The following is a 14,793-nucleotide window of genomic DNA, read 5'->3' on the forward strand; positions in this document are numbered from 1 at the left end:
TATTATTATTATTTTCAGGGGCAGCACTACAGCTCAGTGGTATAGAGCTTTGCATGCAGAATCTTCCAGGTCCAGACCCCCAGGAGGGGCCTGAAACCCCAGAGAACTTCTGCCTGTCCGTGTACAAAGTACTGTGCCAGCTGGGCCCACAGCCCAACTCCATGGAAACAGCTTCCTCGCTCGTTACTGAGTGGCGTCCAAGTTGGGACTCTGGACTTTGGCCCTGCCCCTTGGCTCAGCTCCCCACAGCGAGGAGCAAAGCCCAGTCGGGGAGAAAGATCGGCCATGGCCACCCCAGAGACAGCTGGGCCCAGCCGCTTCTACGATGCCATCGTGGTGGGAGCCGGGATCCAGGGCACGTTTGCTGCCTACCACTTGGCGAAGAGGGGGCAGAAGACCCTCTTGCTGGAGCAGGTATGCCCCTTTGCAAACACCCACCCACAAACCCCTCCGAAAATGCTGCTACCGTCCCAAAGGCCGGGGTGGTGGTGGTGGAGGCATTTGATCCCACATGGGCAGCCCACCCCCCATTGCACAATACCAGGCACTCAGGAAGCTGCCCTAAGCCAGTTCAAACCACCAGTCCATTTGGCTCAGTATTGTTCACACTGGCTGGCAGCAGCGACTCTCTTCTCAATGGAAACTTTCTCTGATTTATGTCTTAATTTATTTGGTCCTTGTGTATGTTTCCCAGGGGAAGGGAGAATCAAGCGGCTTCATTAAGGCTGGGACTGGAGACCGTGTCACGCTCCAGATGGGGTTGGATTCTGGCTCCCGTCAGCACCCGCTCCCAGCTAGCATGACCAATGGTCAGGGATGAAGAGGGCTGTGGTCTTTCAATGTCTGAGGATTCTAGGTTCCCTGTCCCACTTGAAAGCAATCTGTCTCTGGGACACCAGGTGCCACCTGTCTGAGATCCTTTGGCACCAAGGGATGTTCAGCTCCCATGGCCCCCTGGGTGCCAGGGAAACTCATGATGCGTCCGGCTCCCATGGCTCCCATCACTCCTCCTCCTCAATGCTGGTGGTTTCAAAAAGTGGGGGGGTGGGGAGAGAAGATTTTTAAAATAATATTTTTTTAAAAAATATTTATATCCCGCCCTCCCCAGCCGGGCTCAGAGTGGCTGACAACAATAAAATAATACAGCATTCTAAAATCAATTCTTTATAAAATCAGTTCAAATCAAACCGATGGCAACCAATGGGCCACAGCTCTGCAAAGATTGCCAATGGAAGGAGTCACGGCTGTGCCCTGGACAGCTCTGTCTTGCAGGCCCTGCGGAAAGATGTCAAGTCCCGCAGGGCCCTAGTCTCTTGTGACAGAGCGTTCCACCAGATCGGGGCCACGGCCGAAAAAGCCCTGGCTCTAGTTGAGGCCAGCCTAGCCTCCCTGTGGCCTGGGAACTCCAAGATGTTTTTGTTTGAGGACCGTAAGGTCCTCCGTGGGGCATACCAGGAGAGGTGGTCCCGTAGGTACGAGGGTCCTAGGCCGTATAGGGCTTTAAAGGTCAAAACCAGCACCTTAAACCTGACCCTGTCCTCCACTGGGAGTACAGAGTCCTCTCACTTGCTTACTTGCTGTTTCAATGCACCCCCACACCGATATATGTATATTTTATAACTTTTACATCCCACCTTTGTAAATAAAAAGTCCTTCAGGCCAGCTTACCTATTAAACTGAGAGTACCTCAGCTGTAATGGAATAAAACAGACCCCCTTCTGCTGGAAAGCCGGAAGCGGCCATCTACTGAGTCAGACGATTGGGGTCTCAGGCTGCCTCCTTCTCTTTCTCTTGCCCTACAAGTTCCCCCTGCCCCACACCCGAGGAAGCTCCCATGGACAGAGCCGAATCATCCGCAGCGCCTACCCCCAGGACTATTACACGGCCATGTTGGGAGAGGCCTATCGCCTCTGGGCAGAGCTGGAGGAAGAGGCAGGCACCAAACTCCGCAGGTGAGGAGCCCCCGGGAAGAAATGGGGGGGACGCTGGGGGAGCGTTCTTGTGAGGAGGGGAAGCAGGGTCCCTCTGTGGTTGTGCTTCAAGCGTATTTGAAATGGTATATAAGGTATATGCACATATGTCTTTGTTTGTGTATTCATAGAATTGTGGGACCTCCAGGGGTCATCCATTCCAACCCCCTGTAATGCAGGAATCACAGCAGAGTGATAAGCTGGTTCAGGCATAGGCAAACTTGGCCCTCCAGATATTTTGGGACTACAACTCCCATCATCCCTGACCACTGGCCCTGTTGGCTATGGATGATAGGAGTTGTAGTCCCAAAACATCTGGAGGGCCGAGTTTGCCTATGCCTGAGCTGGTTCCTCACAAGCATCGTTGAAGGAGCAGGCAGGGCCTTTTAACTGTGCATGTAGGTATTCCTGGGTGTAGCTAAATTCCTGGATCCAGCGAGTGTTAACAGCTAATCAAGCCAGGCCAGCTCTCTGTGTTCAGGTGATCACCTGGGGGAGGGGACATTAAGAGAGCAAAGGAGAGGGGGCTCTGTGCCAGACGCCAAATTGGGGGGGGGTGTCTCCCAGTCTGCAGTTAGTTAGAAGGACAAAAACCAGAGAGTTGAGTTGGCAGTAAAAGAAGCGAGCTGGAAAAACTGGAGAGGCAGAGCATGAGGTTTGATTTGAATCCACGGTCTGGTTCACAGGTGAGCAAAGTCCCGGCAGGGGAATGTCAGGACCGGGGGCAAGATGGCAGGGTGGGAAGCAGGAACAGGGGTCCAGAAGCCAGCAGTCAGGAAGCCAAGAGTCTGAGGGTCAAAGAGCCGGGAGTCAAGAAGCCAAGGGTCTGAGGGTCAGGAAGCAAGGAGTCACGAAGTCAAGGGTCTGAGGATCAAGAAGCCGAGATTCAAGGATCAGGACGCAAGAAGCCAAACTCAGCCAGGCAGGAAGCATGTTGCTGTGGCAAAGAGCCGAAGGGAAATGCTGACCTTATATCCCTTCCCGGCTCTTGCCACCAGGTGCTGAGAGTTACCAATCGGCCTCACCTGTGCGGCCGCGCCTTGCCTCTTCAGAACAAACTTAGGAAGGCCCCAGTCCTGCAGAGCCCTACTGGTCACAGGGCCCGGCTCCTGCACGCACTCCTGACAGCTGTGGCTGTGGGAAAAGCGAGACCCTTTTGGGGTGTTCATGCTGTGAACCCCTCCATCGCAGGCTCAGGTTGTGCCAATGAACCATATATCCTAAAAGACACCACAGGCTCCGCTGTGCCGCATTCCCAAAAGGAATCACAAACCCTGGAACCCCCGAAATCTCACACCGCTCAGAGATTGGATGGCATGCAATAGTATACATTATTTTTTATTTGGAACTGTTTCAACTCTCTACACATATGGCATTTTCCTTGTTGATTCCAAATATGCAATTGCTTGATACGCTTTTTTTTAATTGCACTGTCAAAGGTCCTTGTTGGAAGTGATTCATCAGCAAAATAGGTCGGAACAGAGGACTCTGCCTTGCTCTTAAGTCCTCATGATAAATGGTCAAATGGGAACATAGGAATCTGTTTCCTAGCAAGTCAGACCCCGGGTCCATCTCAGGACAGGCTACTAACTACACTAACTACACTGACTGGAAGGGGGTTTCTTGCAGGGGGTCTCTCCCCAAGCCCAAGTCCAGAAGTACCACTGCCTTTCACCTTAAAACAACGCAAGGTTCTAGTCCTCATGACTCTCTGTGACTTAACTTGAGAGCTGCCTTATACTGAGACAGCACATTGGTCCTTCTAGTTCAGTATTGTCAGCACTGACTGGCAGCAGCTCTCCAGGAATTCGGGCAGGGGGTCTTCCCTAGATCTACCTGGAGACGCCATGGGGGATTGAAGCAGGGACTTCTGCATGCAAAACAGATGTTCTGCCACTGCATTCTACATTCCCTCTCTCCAAAAGTAGCATATTTTCTCCCCCACCCACCCAGACCTGACTGTAGATCCCTCTTCCCCCCTCCTCCTGCCCCCCGACACGCTCCCTGCCCCACTGAAAGCCAAGACAGATTCCCCCTGTAATTTATGTGACTCTATAAAGGAAGTGCCATTAAGGAAATGCACGTCTAAATGATTTTTCATTTCGTCAGGGTCAGACGTAATAGACCCATCCATCTTGTTAGCGACAAGCCCAGGGAAGGGCTGGCACCGTCTCCCAGACGCCAGCTCTGTTCGTGAGGACCGGCTGGCAACGCCTCTCTAGGAAGCTGCCTCCATGAGCAGTTTCAGGGCGATGGTTCACCTTGGCCAGTGTTGCCTGTTCTGACCAGCAGCAACTGCAGGGACAGAACCTTTCCCGTTGTGTTTTGATGCAGGAGCAGGGAACCTCTGGGCCGAGGGGGCAAATGCACCCCCAGACCCCTGTATCCTGACCTCAGGCCACTCCCCAGGGCACATTCCTCCTCACCAGCCTTGGGGGGGGGGGTGACCTCAGATGGTCTTCAGCTCTTGATTCTATGCTGCATCAAGAGAAGTTTAGTGTCCAGATTGATGATGAAGGGTCTGGAAACCAAGCCTGATGAGGAACGGTTGAAGGAGCTGGGTATGTTTAGCCTGGAAAAGAGGAGACTGAGAAGGAATGCGAGAGCCATCTTCAAATATCTGAAGGGCTGTTCCATGGGAGATGGAGCAAGTTTCTACTGCTCCAGAGGTTAAGACCCGAACTGATGGACTCAAATGTCAAGATCCCAACTAAACATTAGAAAGACCTTTCTGACAGTGGGAGGTGATTGGCAGTGGACTCCAGAGCTTCAATGGCCACCTGGCCAGGGATTCCTGCATTGCCGGGGGTTGGTCTAGATGGCCCTTGGGGTTCCCTTTCAACTCCACAATTATATGATCCTAACCCCATAAGCGTCTTCTCCCCATCCACTGAAAGCCAGGCTCCTCCAAGGTCACTCCAGCAGCCTCAACTGCAAACCCATCCTCTCTTCTTACAGGCAAACACCAATGTTGGTTCTGGGGCGCAAGGACAACCCTGCGTTTCAAAGGTTCTGGGACGCCATGCAGCGCAACCACGTCCCCAGCGAAGCACTAACAGCAGAGAGCTTGGCCCAAAGATTCCCAGGAATCCACCTGTGTGGCGGAGAGGTGGCTGTGTGTGATCACACCGCAGGGATCTTGTTTGCTGACAAGGCGGTAAAAGCTGGCCAGGTAACAAGGGTGTGGAGAGAGAGAGAGAGAGAGAGAGAGAGAGAGGGAGGGATTTCATCCCAATTCTTTTTATTTTCACTCTTGCCTCTCGCATTCTCCCTTTGCTCCAGAACTCTTGACTGTAAGCTCCTTGCAGGCAGGGGCCTGTCTTCTTTACTTACACCCAAAACTAGAGGTGGAAAACCTTTTCTTTTCTTTTTTTTCTTTTCTACATTTTTATTGTTTTTTTAACATATCAATTCCAACATTCATACAACATAACTTCTCATCTTAGACAATATTTTAGGACTTCCGTCAACCCCTCTGATGATTTTCCATTCTTTCTCATTTATTATGCATTTTTAAATTTCCTATTACCTTTAATTATCCTTAAGGGACGCGGGTGGCACTGTGGTCTAAACCAGGCTTCCTCAACCTCGGCCCTCCAGATGTTTTGAGACTACAATTCCCTTCATCCCTGACCACTGGTCTTGCTAGCTACGGAACATGGGAGTTGTAGGCCAAAAACATCTGGAGGGCCGAGGTTGAGGAAGCCTGGTCTAAACCACTGAGCCTAGGACTTGCTGATCAGAAGGTCGGTGGTTCGAATCCCCGCGACGCGGTGAGCTCCCGTTGCTCGGTCCCTGTTCCTGCCAACCTAGCAGTTCGAAAGTCAAAGTGCAAGTAGATCAATAGGTACCGCTCCGGCGGGAAGGTAAACGGCGTTTCCGTGCGCTGCTCTGGTTCGCCAGAAGCGGCTCAGTCATGCTGGCCACATGACCCGGAAGCTGTACGCCGGCTCCCTCGGCCACTAAAGCGAGATAAGCGCTGCAACCCCAGAGTTGGCCACGACTGGACCTAATGGTCAGGGGTCCCTTTACCTTTACCTTAATTATCCTTAACTTATAATTCTCCTCATTATCTTTTTTTTGCAATATTTCAAATAATACACCTTACAAAACTTCTTGCAAGGTGGAAAATTTTGGGTGGCAGGGGGCAAAGACCACGCAACCTCAATGGGCAGGGTCAGAGCCACAGCCACACACTCTTAGCTAATGGCAGGAGGGGGCAGAGCCTGACCCAAATATCTCCCCCCAAATGACCACTCTCCCCACTTTCCCCTCTAGGACCAGTTCCAATGCAATGGAGGGACCATCCGTGATGGAGAGAAGGTCCATGGGATCCTTCCTGGGGCCGTGATCACCGTGACCACCAGCCAAGGGGAGTATCGTGCCAAACACCTCGTAGTGACCGCAGGAGCCTGGGCCAACCGCCTCCTGGCCCCGTTAGGGCTGAAACTGCCTCTCCAGGTAAGTGGCAGACCCCTGACATGTCGTCCCCCTCCCCAAAGCGGGCCAGAAGGAAGGCAGATGGCACAGAAGATGCCCCATTTTTATGTTGTGGTTCTCTCCTCCCTCCAGCCTCTGCGTATCGCTGTCTGCTACTGGGGGGCAAAAGCTGGGAGCCCCCCAGACCTCCTGGAGAAGCTGCCTTGCTTCCTTGGGATCAACCTGAATGGGGAGGAGCGAGATCTCTATGGGCTGCCGGCTGGCGAGTACCCGGGTCTTGTCAAGGTGAGAGGAAGGGGCCGGGTGGCAGTGGGGAAGGAGGTGAGATCAGGGACACAAAGGCAGTCGGAAGAGACTTCCCAATTCTCCACATTTCCGCATCACTATGCCGTGTATTTGCTTCTAAATTTTGGTGTTTGCGTGCAGATTTCTCTCATGCACAGTCTAGCAGATTATTGTCTTATTAATTATTAAATTTATATACCATCCGAAGATATCCGAGCAGTTCACAAAATAGCATGCGTCCCTCAGTTGATGCTCCTTGACTGGAAAACTCATGGGTAGGCAAACTAGAGCCCAGGGGCTGGATCCGGCCTGCAGATGGTCTGGAAATCAGTGTGTTTTTACATGAGTAGAATGTGTCCTTTTATTTAAAATGCATCTCTGGGTTATTTGTGGGGTGTAGGAATTCATTCATTCCCCCCAAAAAAATATAGTCCGGCCCCCCACAAGGTCTGAGGGACAGTGGACCGGCCCCCTGCTGAAAAAGTTTGCTGACCCCTGGGAAAACTGCACTGCAAAACTCAAGTGTGGATTTCGAGGGATGGCTGCTGTTTCCATAGAATCCAAGAGCTGTAGAGTTTGAAGGGACCCCCACGGCCATCTAGTCCAACCCCAGGAATCTCAGCTAAACAAGGCCTGACAGATGGTGATCTGGCCTCCGTTTAAAACCTTTCAAGGAAGGAGAGCCCGCCCTTATCCCAGCTAGTCCGTTCCACTGTCAAACAGCTCTTGCCATCAGAAAGTTCTTCCTAATGTTTAATGGCTCTAAGGTATTTTTTCTACAATCAAGCAGTATTTAAATTGTATGAAATAATAATAATAATAATAATAATAATAATAATAATAATAATAATAATAATTTATTATTTATACCCCGCCCATCTGGCTGAGTTTCCCCAGCCACTCTGGGCGGCTCCCAATCAGTGTTAAAAACAGTACAGCATTACATATTAAAAACTTCCCTGAACAGGGCTGCCTTAAGATGTCTTCTGAATGTCAGGTAGTTCTTTATCTCTTTGACATCTGATGGGAGGGCGTTCCACAGGGCGGGCGCCACCACCGAGAAGGCCCTCTGTCTGGTTCCCTGTAGCCTCACTTCTCGCAATGAGGGAACCGCCAGAAGGCCCTCGGCGCTGGATCTCAGTGTCCGGGCTGAATGATGGGGGTGGAGATGCTCCTTCAGGTATACAGGACCGAGGCCGTTTAGGGCTTTAAAGGTCAGCACCAACACTTTGAATCGTGCTCGGAAACGTACTGGGAGCCAGTGCAGATCTCTCAGAACCGGTGTTATGTGGTCCCAGCGGCCACTCCCAGTCACCAGTCTAGCTGCCGCATTCTGGATTAATTGCAGTTTCCGGGTCACCTTCAAAGGTAGCCCCACGTAGAGCGCGTTGCAGTAGTCCAAGCGTGAGATAACCAGAGCATGCACCACTCTGGCGAGACAGTCCGCGGGGAGGTAGGGTCTTAGCCTGCGTACCAGGTGGAGCTGGTAGACAGCTGCCCTGGACACAGAGTTAACCTGCACCTCCATGGACAGGTGTGAGTCCAAAATGACTCCCAGGCTGCGCACCTGGTCCTTCAGGGGCACAGTTACCCCATTCAGGACCAGGGAATCCTCCACACCTGCCCGCCTCCTGTCCCCCAAAAACAGTACTTCTGTCTTGTCAGGATTCAACCTCAATCTGTTAGCCGCCATCCAACCTCCAACCGCCTCCAGGCACTCACACAGGACCTTCACCGCCTTCACTGGTTCTGATTTAAAGGAGAGGTAGAGCAGTTCGAAAGCACCTCCGGGTGCAAGTAGATAAATAGGGACCGCTTACCAGCGGGAAGGTAAACGGCGTTTCCGTGTGCGGCTCTGGCTCGCCAGAGCAGCGATGTCACGCTGGCCACGTGACCCGGAAGTGTCTCCGGACAGCGCTGGCCCCTGGCCTCTTAAGTGAGATGGGCGCACAACCCCAGAGTCTGTCAAGACTGGCCCATACGGGCAGGGGTACCTTTACCTTTACCTTTTTAGAGCTGGGTGTCATCTGCATACTGATGAACACCCAGTCCAAACCCCCTGATGATCTCTCCCAGCAGCTTCATATAGATGTTAAAAAGCATGGGGGAGAGGACGGAACCCTGAGGTACCCCACAAGTGAGGGCCCAAGGGTCTGAACACTCATCCCCCACCACCACTTTCTGAACACGGCCCAGGAGGAAGGAGCGAAACCACTGTATAACAGTGCCCCCAGCTCCCAGCCCCTCTAGACGGTCCAGAAGGATGTTATGGTCGATGGTGTCAAAGGCCGCTGAGAGATCCAGCAGAACTAGGAAACAGCTCTCACCTTTGTCCCTAGCCCGCCGGAGATCATCAACCAGCGCGACCAAGGCAGTTTCAGTCCCATGGTGAGGCCTGAATCCCGATTGGAAGGGATCCCAATGGTCCGTTTCCTCCAGACGTGCTTGGAGTTGTTCAGCAACCACCCGCTCAATCACCTTGCCCAAGAATGGCAGATTTGAGACTGGGTGATAGTTGGCCAAATTGGCCGGGTCTAAAGATGTTTTTTTAAGAAGCGGTTTAATGACCACCTCTTTCAGCGGGTCTGGGAAGGCTCCCTCACAGAGGGAAGCATTCACCACCCCGCAAAGCCCATCGCCCAGCCCTTCCCAGCTCGCTTTTATCAGCCAGGATGGGCAAGGATCAAGGAGACAGGTGGTCGGTTTCATTCGTCCAAGCAGCCTGTCCACATCCTCGGAGGTAACAGATTGGAATTGATCCCATATAACAGGACCAGACAGAACTCTAGCACTCTCCCGCCCTGGCCCTGCTCCCACTGTGGAGTCTACCTCCTTCTGAATCTGAGCGATTTTATCTGCAAAAAACTTTGCAGATAAAAGTTAAATCAATGCCTGAAACTCGTTTCCTGCAATATGAATTCATTGGTTTGGGTTCTGGAGCAGCAGAGAGGAAGGTCTGTGAAGTGTGAATTAGGAAAGTTCTCCTTTCAATGCAAACTGGATTGAATTTCTGCCCCAGCTCAGTCTTACCTCTGTAGCTACCTTAAAACGAGACAGACCATGGGCTGACTCGCCATCTAGCTAAGGGCTGCCCACACGGACTGGCAGCAGCTCTCCAGGACTCCAGGCAGGGTCTTCTTTGGCCCTAACTGGAGATGCCTGGAATTCAACCTGTCACCTCCTGACTGCTGCCCTGTGGATCTGCAGCCTCGCTCTCCCCCTGCCTTCCACAGGTCTGCTACCATTATGGCACCCCCGTGGACCCAGACCATCCCGACCAGCCAGGCGCTTCTACTCCTGACCTCCGCATCCTACAGGATTTTGTGAGCAAGTATCTGCCGGGGCTTGAACCCAAGCCAGCCGTTCAGGAGCGTTGCATGTATACGGTAAGCATCATCAGAAGCTCCACAACCCAGCAACAGCCGATTCACGACCAAGGAGTTTATTCATTTATTTATTAAAAAAAATGTCTATTCCCTGCGTGATTAAAAAGCAAAACAAAGCAGTTTGCAGAAATGAAAACATAAAACCATACAAGATCAGGCATTAAAAGCAGACCTCAATTAATCACTGTGAAAGGATATGCTATTAATTGTCTGCATAGGCCTGGTGGTTTGCAGCAGGCATTTAAAAGTTGGCAAGGGAGATGCCTGCTGAATTTCCAGTGGCAGAGAGTTCCACAGGACTGTACCGACGCCAATAAAGGCTTGGTTTCTCATTGTGGTCAACCGAGCCTCACCAACTCCATGGATGACCAATGACGTTCCTGCAGGGATCAAATTGGGATAAAAGGGTTCAGGAGGTCCCTGAGTTGTCTTGGACCTAAATTGATCAGGGTTTTATAAATTAATGCAATAACCCCAAAACCTGATTGGTAGTAGATGGGCAGCCAGTGCCGCTGCTTTAGCAAGGGTCCACATGTCCTCCTTCTATCAACTCCCCTCCCTCCTCAAGCATCTTTGAGTGGTATTTTCTGAACACGGTGGAGGAGACTGTAGACATTTCTAGACGCTTCTCACACTGGTGTGTTAAAAAAAGGAGAGGTGTTGCAATGGAGGGAGGCTTCGCCTGTTGGATTTCTGCCCATAGTGCCACTGTTAAAAACAATCAAGATAAGCGGACATTTCTCTCTCTCTCTCTCTCTCTCCCATCATTCTCGGATCGCCGTGTGAAAATTGATTGGCAGGAGGCTCATTCAGGACCGATGATGGAAGCACTTCTTCAAATGATGTATAATTAAACTCACGGTCCTCACTTCAGAGTGATTGCCAGAGGCCCAGAGAGCTTTTCAAAATGGAAACAGACAAAAAAAAAAAAAAAAACCCCACAAAAGCGAGGGCTATCAGGAGCTATTATCCCCCCTTGAGAGATGGAGCCTCCATAGTCAAGGGGCAGTCTACCTTGGAGTGGCAGGCACTGGGGACAAAGCAATCCATCATGCCTGGACCATTAAGTGTCCCAGAGGGATCTGGATTAGACGATACCAGCCGCAGAGCAATCCTTATGTTGGCTGGAGTTTTGCCAGGAACAGAAATGGGGGCAATCCAATTAAGTTTGGTAGGGGGTCATTATTCACAGAAGCTGGGAGACCAGGGAGGGAGAGACTGCAGTGAGAAGCTGAGGATCCAGTCTAAAACTCCAGCTAGACTAGACAAAGCAGGCTGGGATGGGGGAGACACGAGAAGCAGGGTTGCCAACTTTCCCCTCTGGCTCTGCTCCAAAGCATGTAGCAAGCAGCAGCCCGACACAGAGGAAATTCAAACAGATGGGAGCTTTTTTCTGGCCCGGAAAGATGTGATGAGCAAAGCTTCCCTCTCCCATTTCTGCAGTTAAAGGCGGAGGAGCAGAGCCACTTTTCCGCTCCTAAAAAGTTGGCAACCTGATCTGGAGTAGAGGCAGATGGGGAGAAGGACCCGGGGCTGGAAAGAGCAGATGGAGAAGGTTGGAGAGGCAGCATATTTTGGCAATGAAGTACCCCTATGCCTTTGAGACCCCCCCCCAAAAGTACCCCTGCCAAAATCTTGTGCACTGCGCACATGGTCACCATGTCTGGGACTGATGGCTGCACTTTCCACCAGCTAATTCATCAAATCAAAGAGATTTGAGAGCTCCCAGCAATGGAAGGTTTATGTATGTATGGGTGGTGCAGTGGGTTAAACCACAGAGCCTAGGACCTGCCAATCAGAAGGTCAGCAGTTCGAATCCCCTCGACGGGGTGAGCTCCTGTTGCTCGGTCCCTGCTCCTGCCAACCTAGCAGTTCGAAAGCACGTCAGAGTGCAAGTAAATAAATAGGTACCGCTCCGGCGGGAAGGTAAACGACGTTTCCGTGCGCTGCTCTGGTTCGCCAGAAGGGGCTTAGTCATGCTGGCCACATGACCTGGAAGCTGTACGCCGGCTCCCTCGGCCAATAAAGTGAGATGAGCGTCGCAACCCCAGAGTCGTCCAAGACTGGACCTAATGGTCAGGGGTCCCTTTACCGTATGTATGTATGTATGTATGTATGTATGTATGTATGTCTTAACATAGATGGATTTTTCTTTTCTTTCTCATCACCAACGCCTCCTCAGAACACCCCAGATGAGGACTTTGTGTTAGATCGCCACCCACGTTTTAGAAATATTGCCATCGGGGCAGGATTTTCAGGTAAGGAACGGAGAACGGCAAGAAGGTGCTCTTCCTGAAACTCTGGGGAGCTGCTGCCAGTCAGTGTAGACAATACTGAGCTAAATGGACCAACGGTTTGATTCAGTATAAGGCAGCTTTCTAATTTGGGACATTTTAACTTGGAGAAAAAGCAAGTAAGATGCGACAGGATAGAAGAGTTTAGAACTATGCAGGGCCTGAAGAAAGTGGACCGAGAAAAGCTGCTCTCTTTCTCTTGTAACACAAGAACTCAGGGACATCTGATGATGCTGAATGCTGGAAGATTCAGGACAGAGGAAAGGAAAGGACTTCTTTTAAACTATGGAACTCCCTGCCACAGGAGGCAGCAATGACCACCAACCTGAATGGCTTTAAAAGAGGAATGGACACTGAGGTCCAGGGCCGAGGACCTTCTGGCTGTTCCCTCACTGCAAGAAGCCAAGTTACATGGAACCAGGCAGAGGGCCTTCTCAGTGGTGGCGCCCGCCCTGTGGAACACCCTCCCACCAGATGTCAAAGAGAAAAATAACTACCAAACTTTTAGAAGACATCTGAAGGCAGCCCTGTTTAGGGAAGCTTTTAATGCTTAATATGTTATTGTATTTTAGTGTTTTGTTGGAAGCCGCCTAGAGTGGCTGGGGGAAACCCAGCCAGATGGGCGGGGTATAAATAAATTATTATTATTATTATTATTATTATTATTATTATTATTATTACTACTACTACTACTACTACTACTACTATTACTATCTGCCTCCAGAGTTGGAAGCAGCAATTTCCAATTAAAGGCCCTTGGTCGGTCACTGTGAGAACAGGATGCTGGGCTAGACAGGGCCATGGGCCTGATCCAGTGGCCCCTTTGCATTTATTTCATTTATTTATTTATCAAATTTGCATACTGCCCTTCCTCCGAAGACCACAGGGCAGTTCTTACATTCTTAGAACAAAAATCCAAACGGGGAAGGAACATAGCAGTCTGCTCTCTACTGAGCCAGAGCCTGCCTAACTCAGTTATCATCCCTACACTGGCTGGCAGCAATGGCTTTCCAGGGTTTCATGCAGGGTTGAACCCGGCACGTTCTGCATGCAAGGCAGATGTGGAGCCCCCAACCGCAAGAAGCTGGCAAAGGGGGATCGACGGTTGGTCTATCTTGCTTGGCGTTGTCTATGCCGACGGCAGCAGCTGGCTGTCCGCATCTGTTCTCACTTCGTCTCTCTTCCACAGGTCACGGGTTCAAGTTTGCCCCTGTCGTTGGGAAGATCCTTTGCCAGCTGAGCTTGGGCGAGGAGCCCTCTTACGACCTGGTCCCATTTCAGATCAGCCGCTTCTCACCCCAGCTTAAGGCCCCCTTGTAAACCCCCAAACTGACAGGAGGTGGGAAGAAATGGATGCCCCTTCCTCATCTTCCAATTGAGAAATTAGAAATCTCAGGAAATCCTGGCCGGCTGTGTGTATGTGAACAACTCCTAAGAAATAATTTCTTTTTGAATGAGCAAAAGCTTGCCGCTATTTCCCCCTTTTTTCTTTAACGCAAGAGAAAATCCGCAGCATTAGCAAATAATAACAAGGCTGTTGGGAAGAGTTCAGTATTTTCAGTGTAATAAAGTTTAACTCATTGGCCAGATATATGGAAAGTACTGAAGCTTTTAACTGTACGAGACAGTTTCTGTCCAAATAACATGCTTGCTTTCTGTTGAAAACAAAATTTGTGGTTTCTATTTTTGACTTTCCTTTTTTCACCTACTCCTCAGATGGGGGGGGGGGGAATCCCTCACGAAGATACATGTGCTTAGACAGCATTGGAGGAGCAATTTTCAACTCCTCATTTTATTCTCCAGCTACGGTCTTTAGGGAAGAAAGATAACTGCGGGGTTGATGGATACGGGCACTTCAAGACTAACACTATTTTTAGGTGGGATTCAATCACGGAGCTGCAATTCCAGGTAGCGCAGCAAAAGCTGAGGTCGTGGGAACTGTGCTTTGCAGCGGGTGCCAGGAACTCCAGCTCCGCGAGGGGCAAGCTACAGTTCCCGGGATTCCCGGGGGGGGGGGAGTAATGTGCTTTGAATGCAGGGTACATCCTCTTAACTTCCCCACAAATGAGTCAGAATGAATACTCAACCAACGGGTTGATGGAAACAAACAACAGCAGAAGTATCACAAAATGGAAAGGGATCTGGGGTGGTCACCAAGACCCACATCCCAACAAGGCTGTCCCAAATGGGCAGGGTCTGGGATTCTGTACATGAGCAAATCTCTCCTCTTTGTGTTGTGGCATCATAAACACTGATGTGCATGTTTGACACCAGCTGTCAATCTGCAAAGAACAAGGACCACAAAGAACCCTGGAGGTTCTCTCTCATGGTACTATTCCTTGCGATGTTGGCCTTGCACTTTGTCTTACGTTAGTCTAACTCCATGAATGCATAGCTGTCAACTTTTCCCTTTTCTTG

At 50.7% G+C, this 14,793-nt stretch overlaps 1 protein-coding gene across 1 annotated transcript; it reads left to right on the plus strand.

Moving 5' to 3' along the window:
- The first annotated feature begins 234 nt into the window (after window positions 1-234).
- On the plus strand, window positions 235-14,045 carry PIPOX (pipecolic acid and sarcosine oxidase). Its single transcript, XM_079955781.1, has 8 exons — window positions 235-414; window positions 1,804-1,952; window positions 4,929-5,142; window positions 6,249-6,431; window positions 6,543-6,695; window positions 9,929-10,081; window positions 12,264-12,339; window positions 13,565-14,045. The coding sequence occupies exons 1-8, from the start codon at window positions 286-288 to the stop codon at window positions 13,693-13,695; spliced, it is 1,188 nt and encodes a 395-aa protein (XP_079811907.1). The 5' UTR covers window positions 235-285; the 3' UTR covers window positions 13,696-14,045.
- Window positions 14,046-14,793: the final 748 nt, after the last annotated feature.

Source organism: Podarcis cretensis (assembly GCF_951804945.1).
Source record: "Podarcis cretensis genome assembly, chromosome: 15".
Taxonomy (NCBI): Eukaryota; Metazoa; Chordata; class Lepidosauria; order Squamata; family Lacertidae; genus Podarcis; species Podarcis cretensis.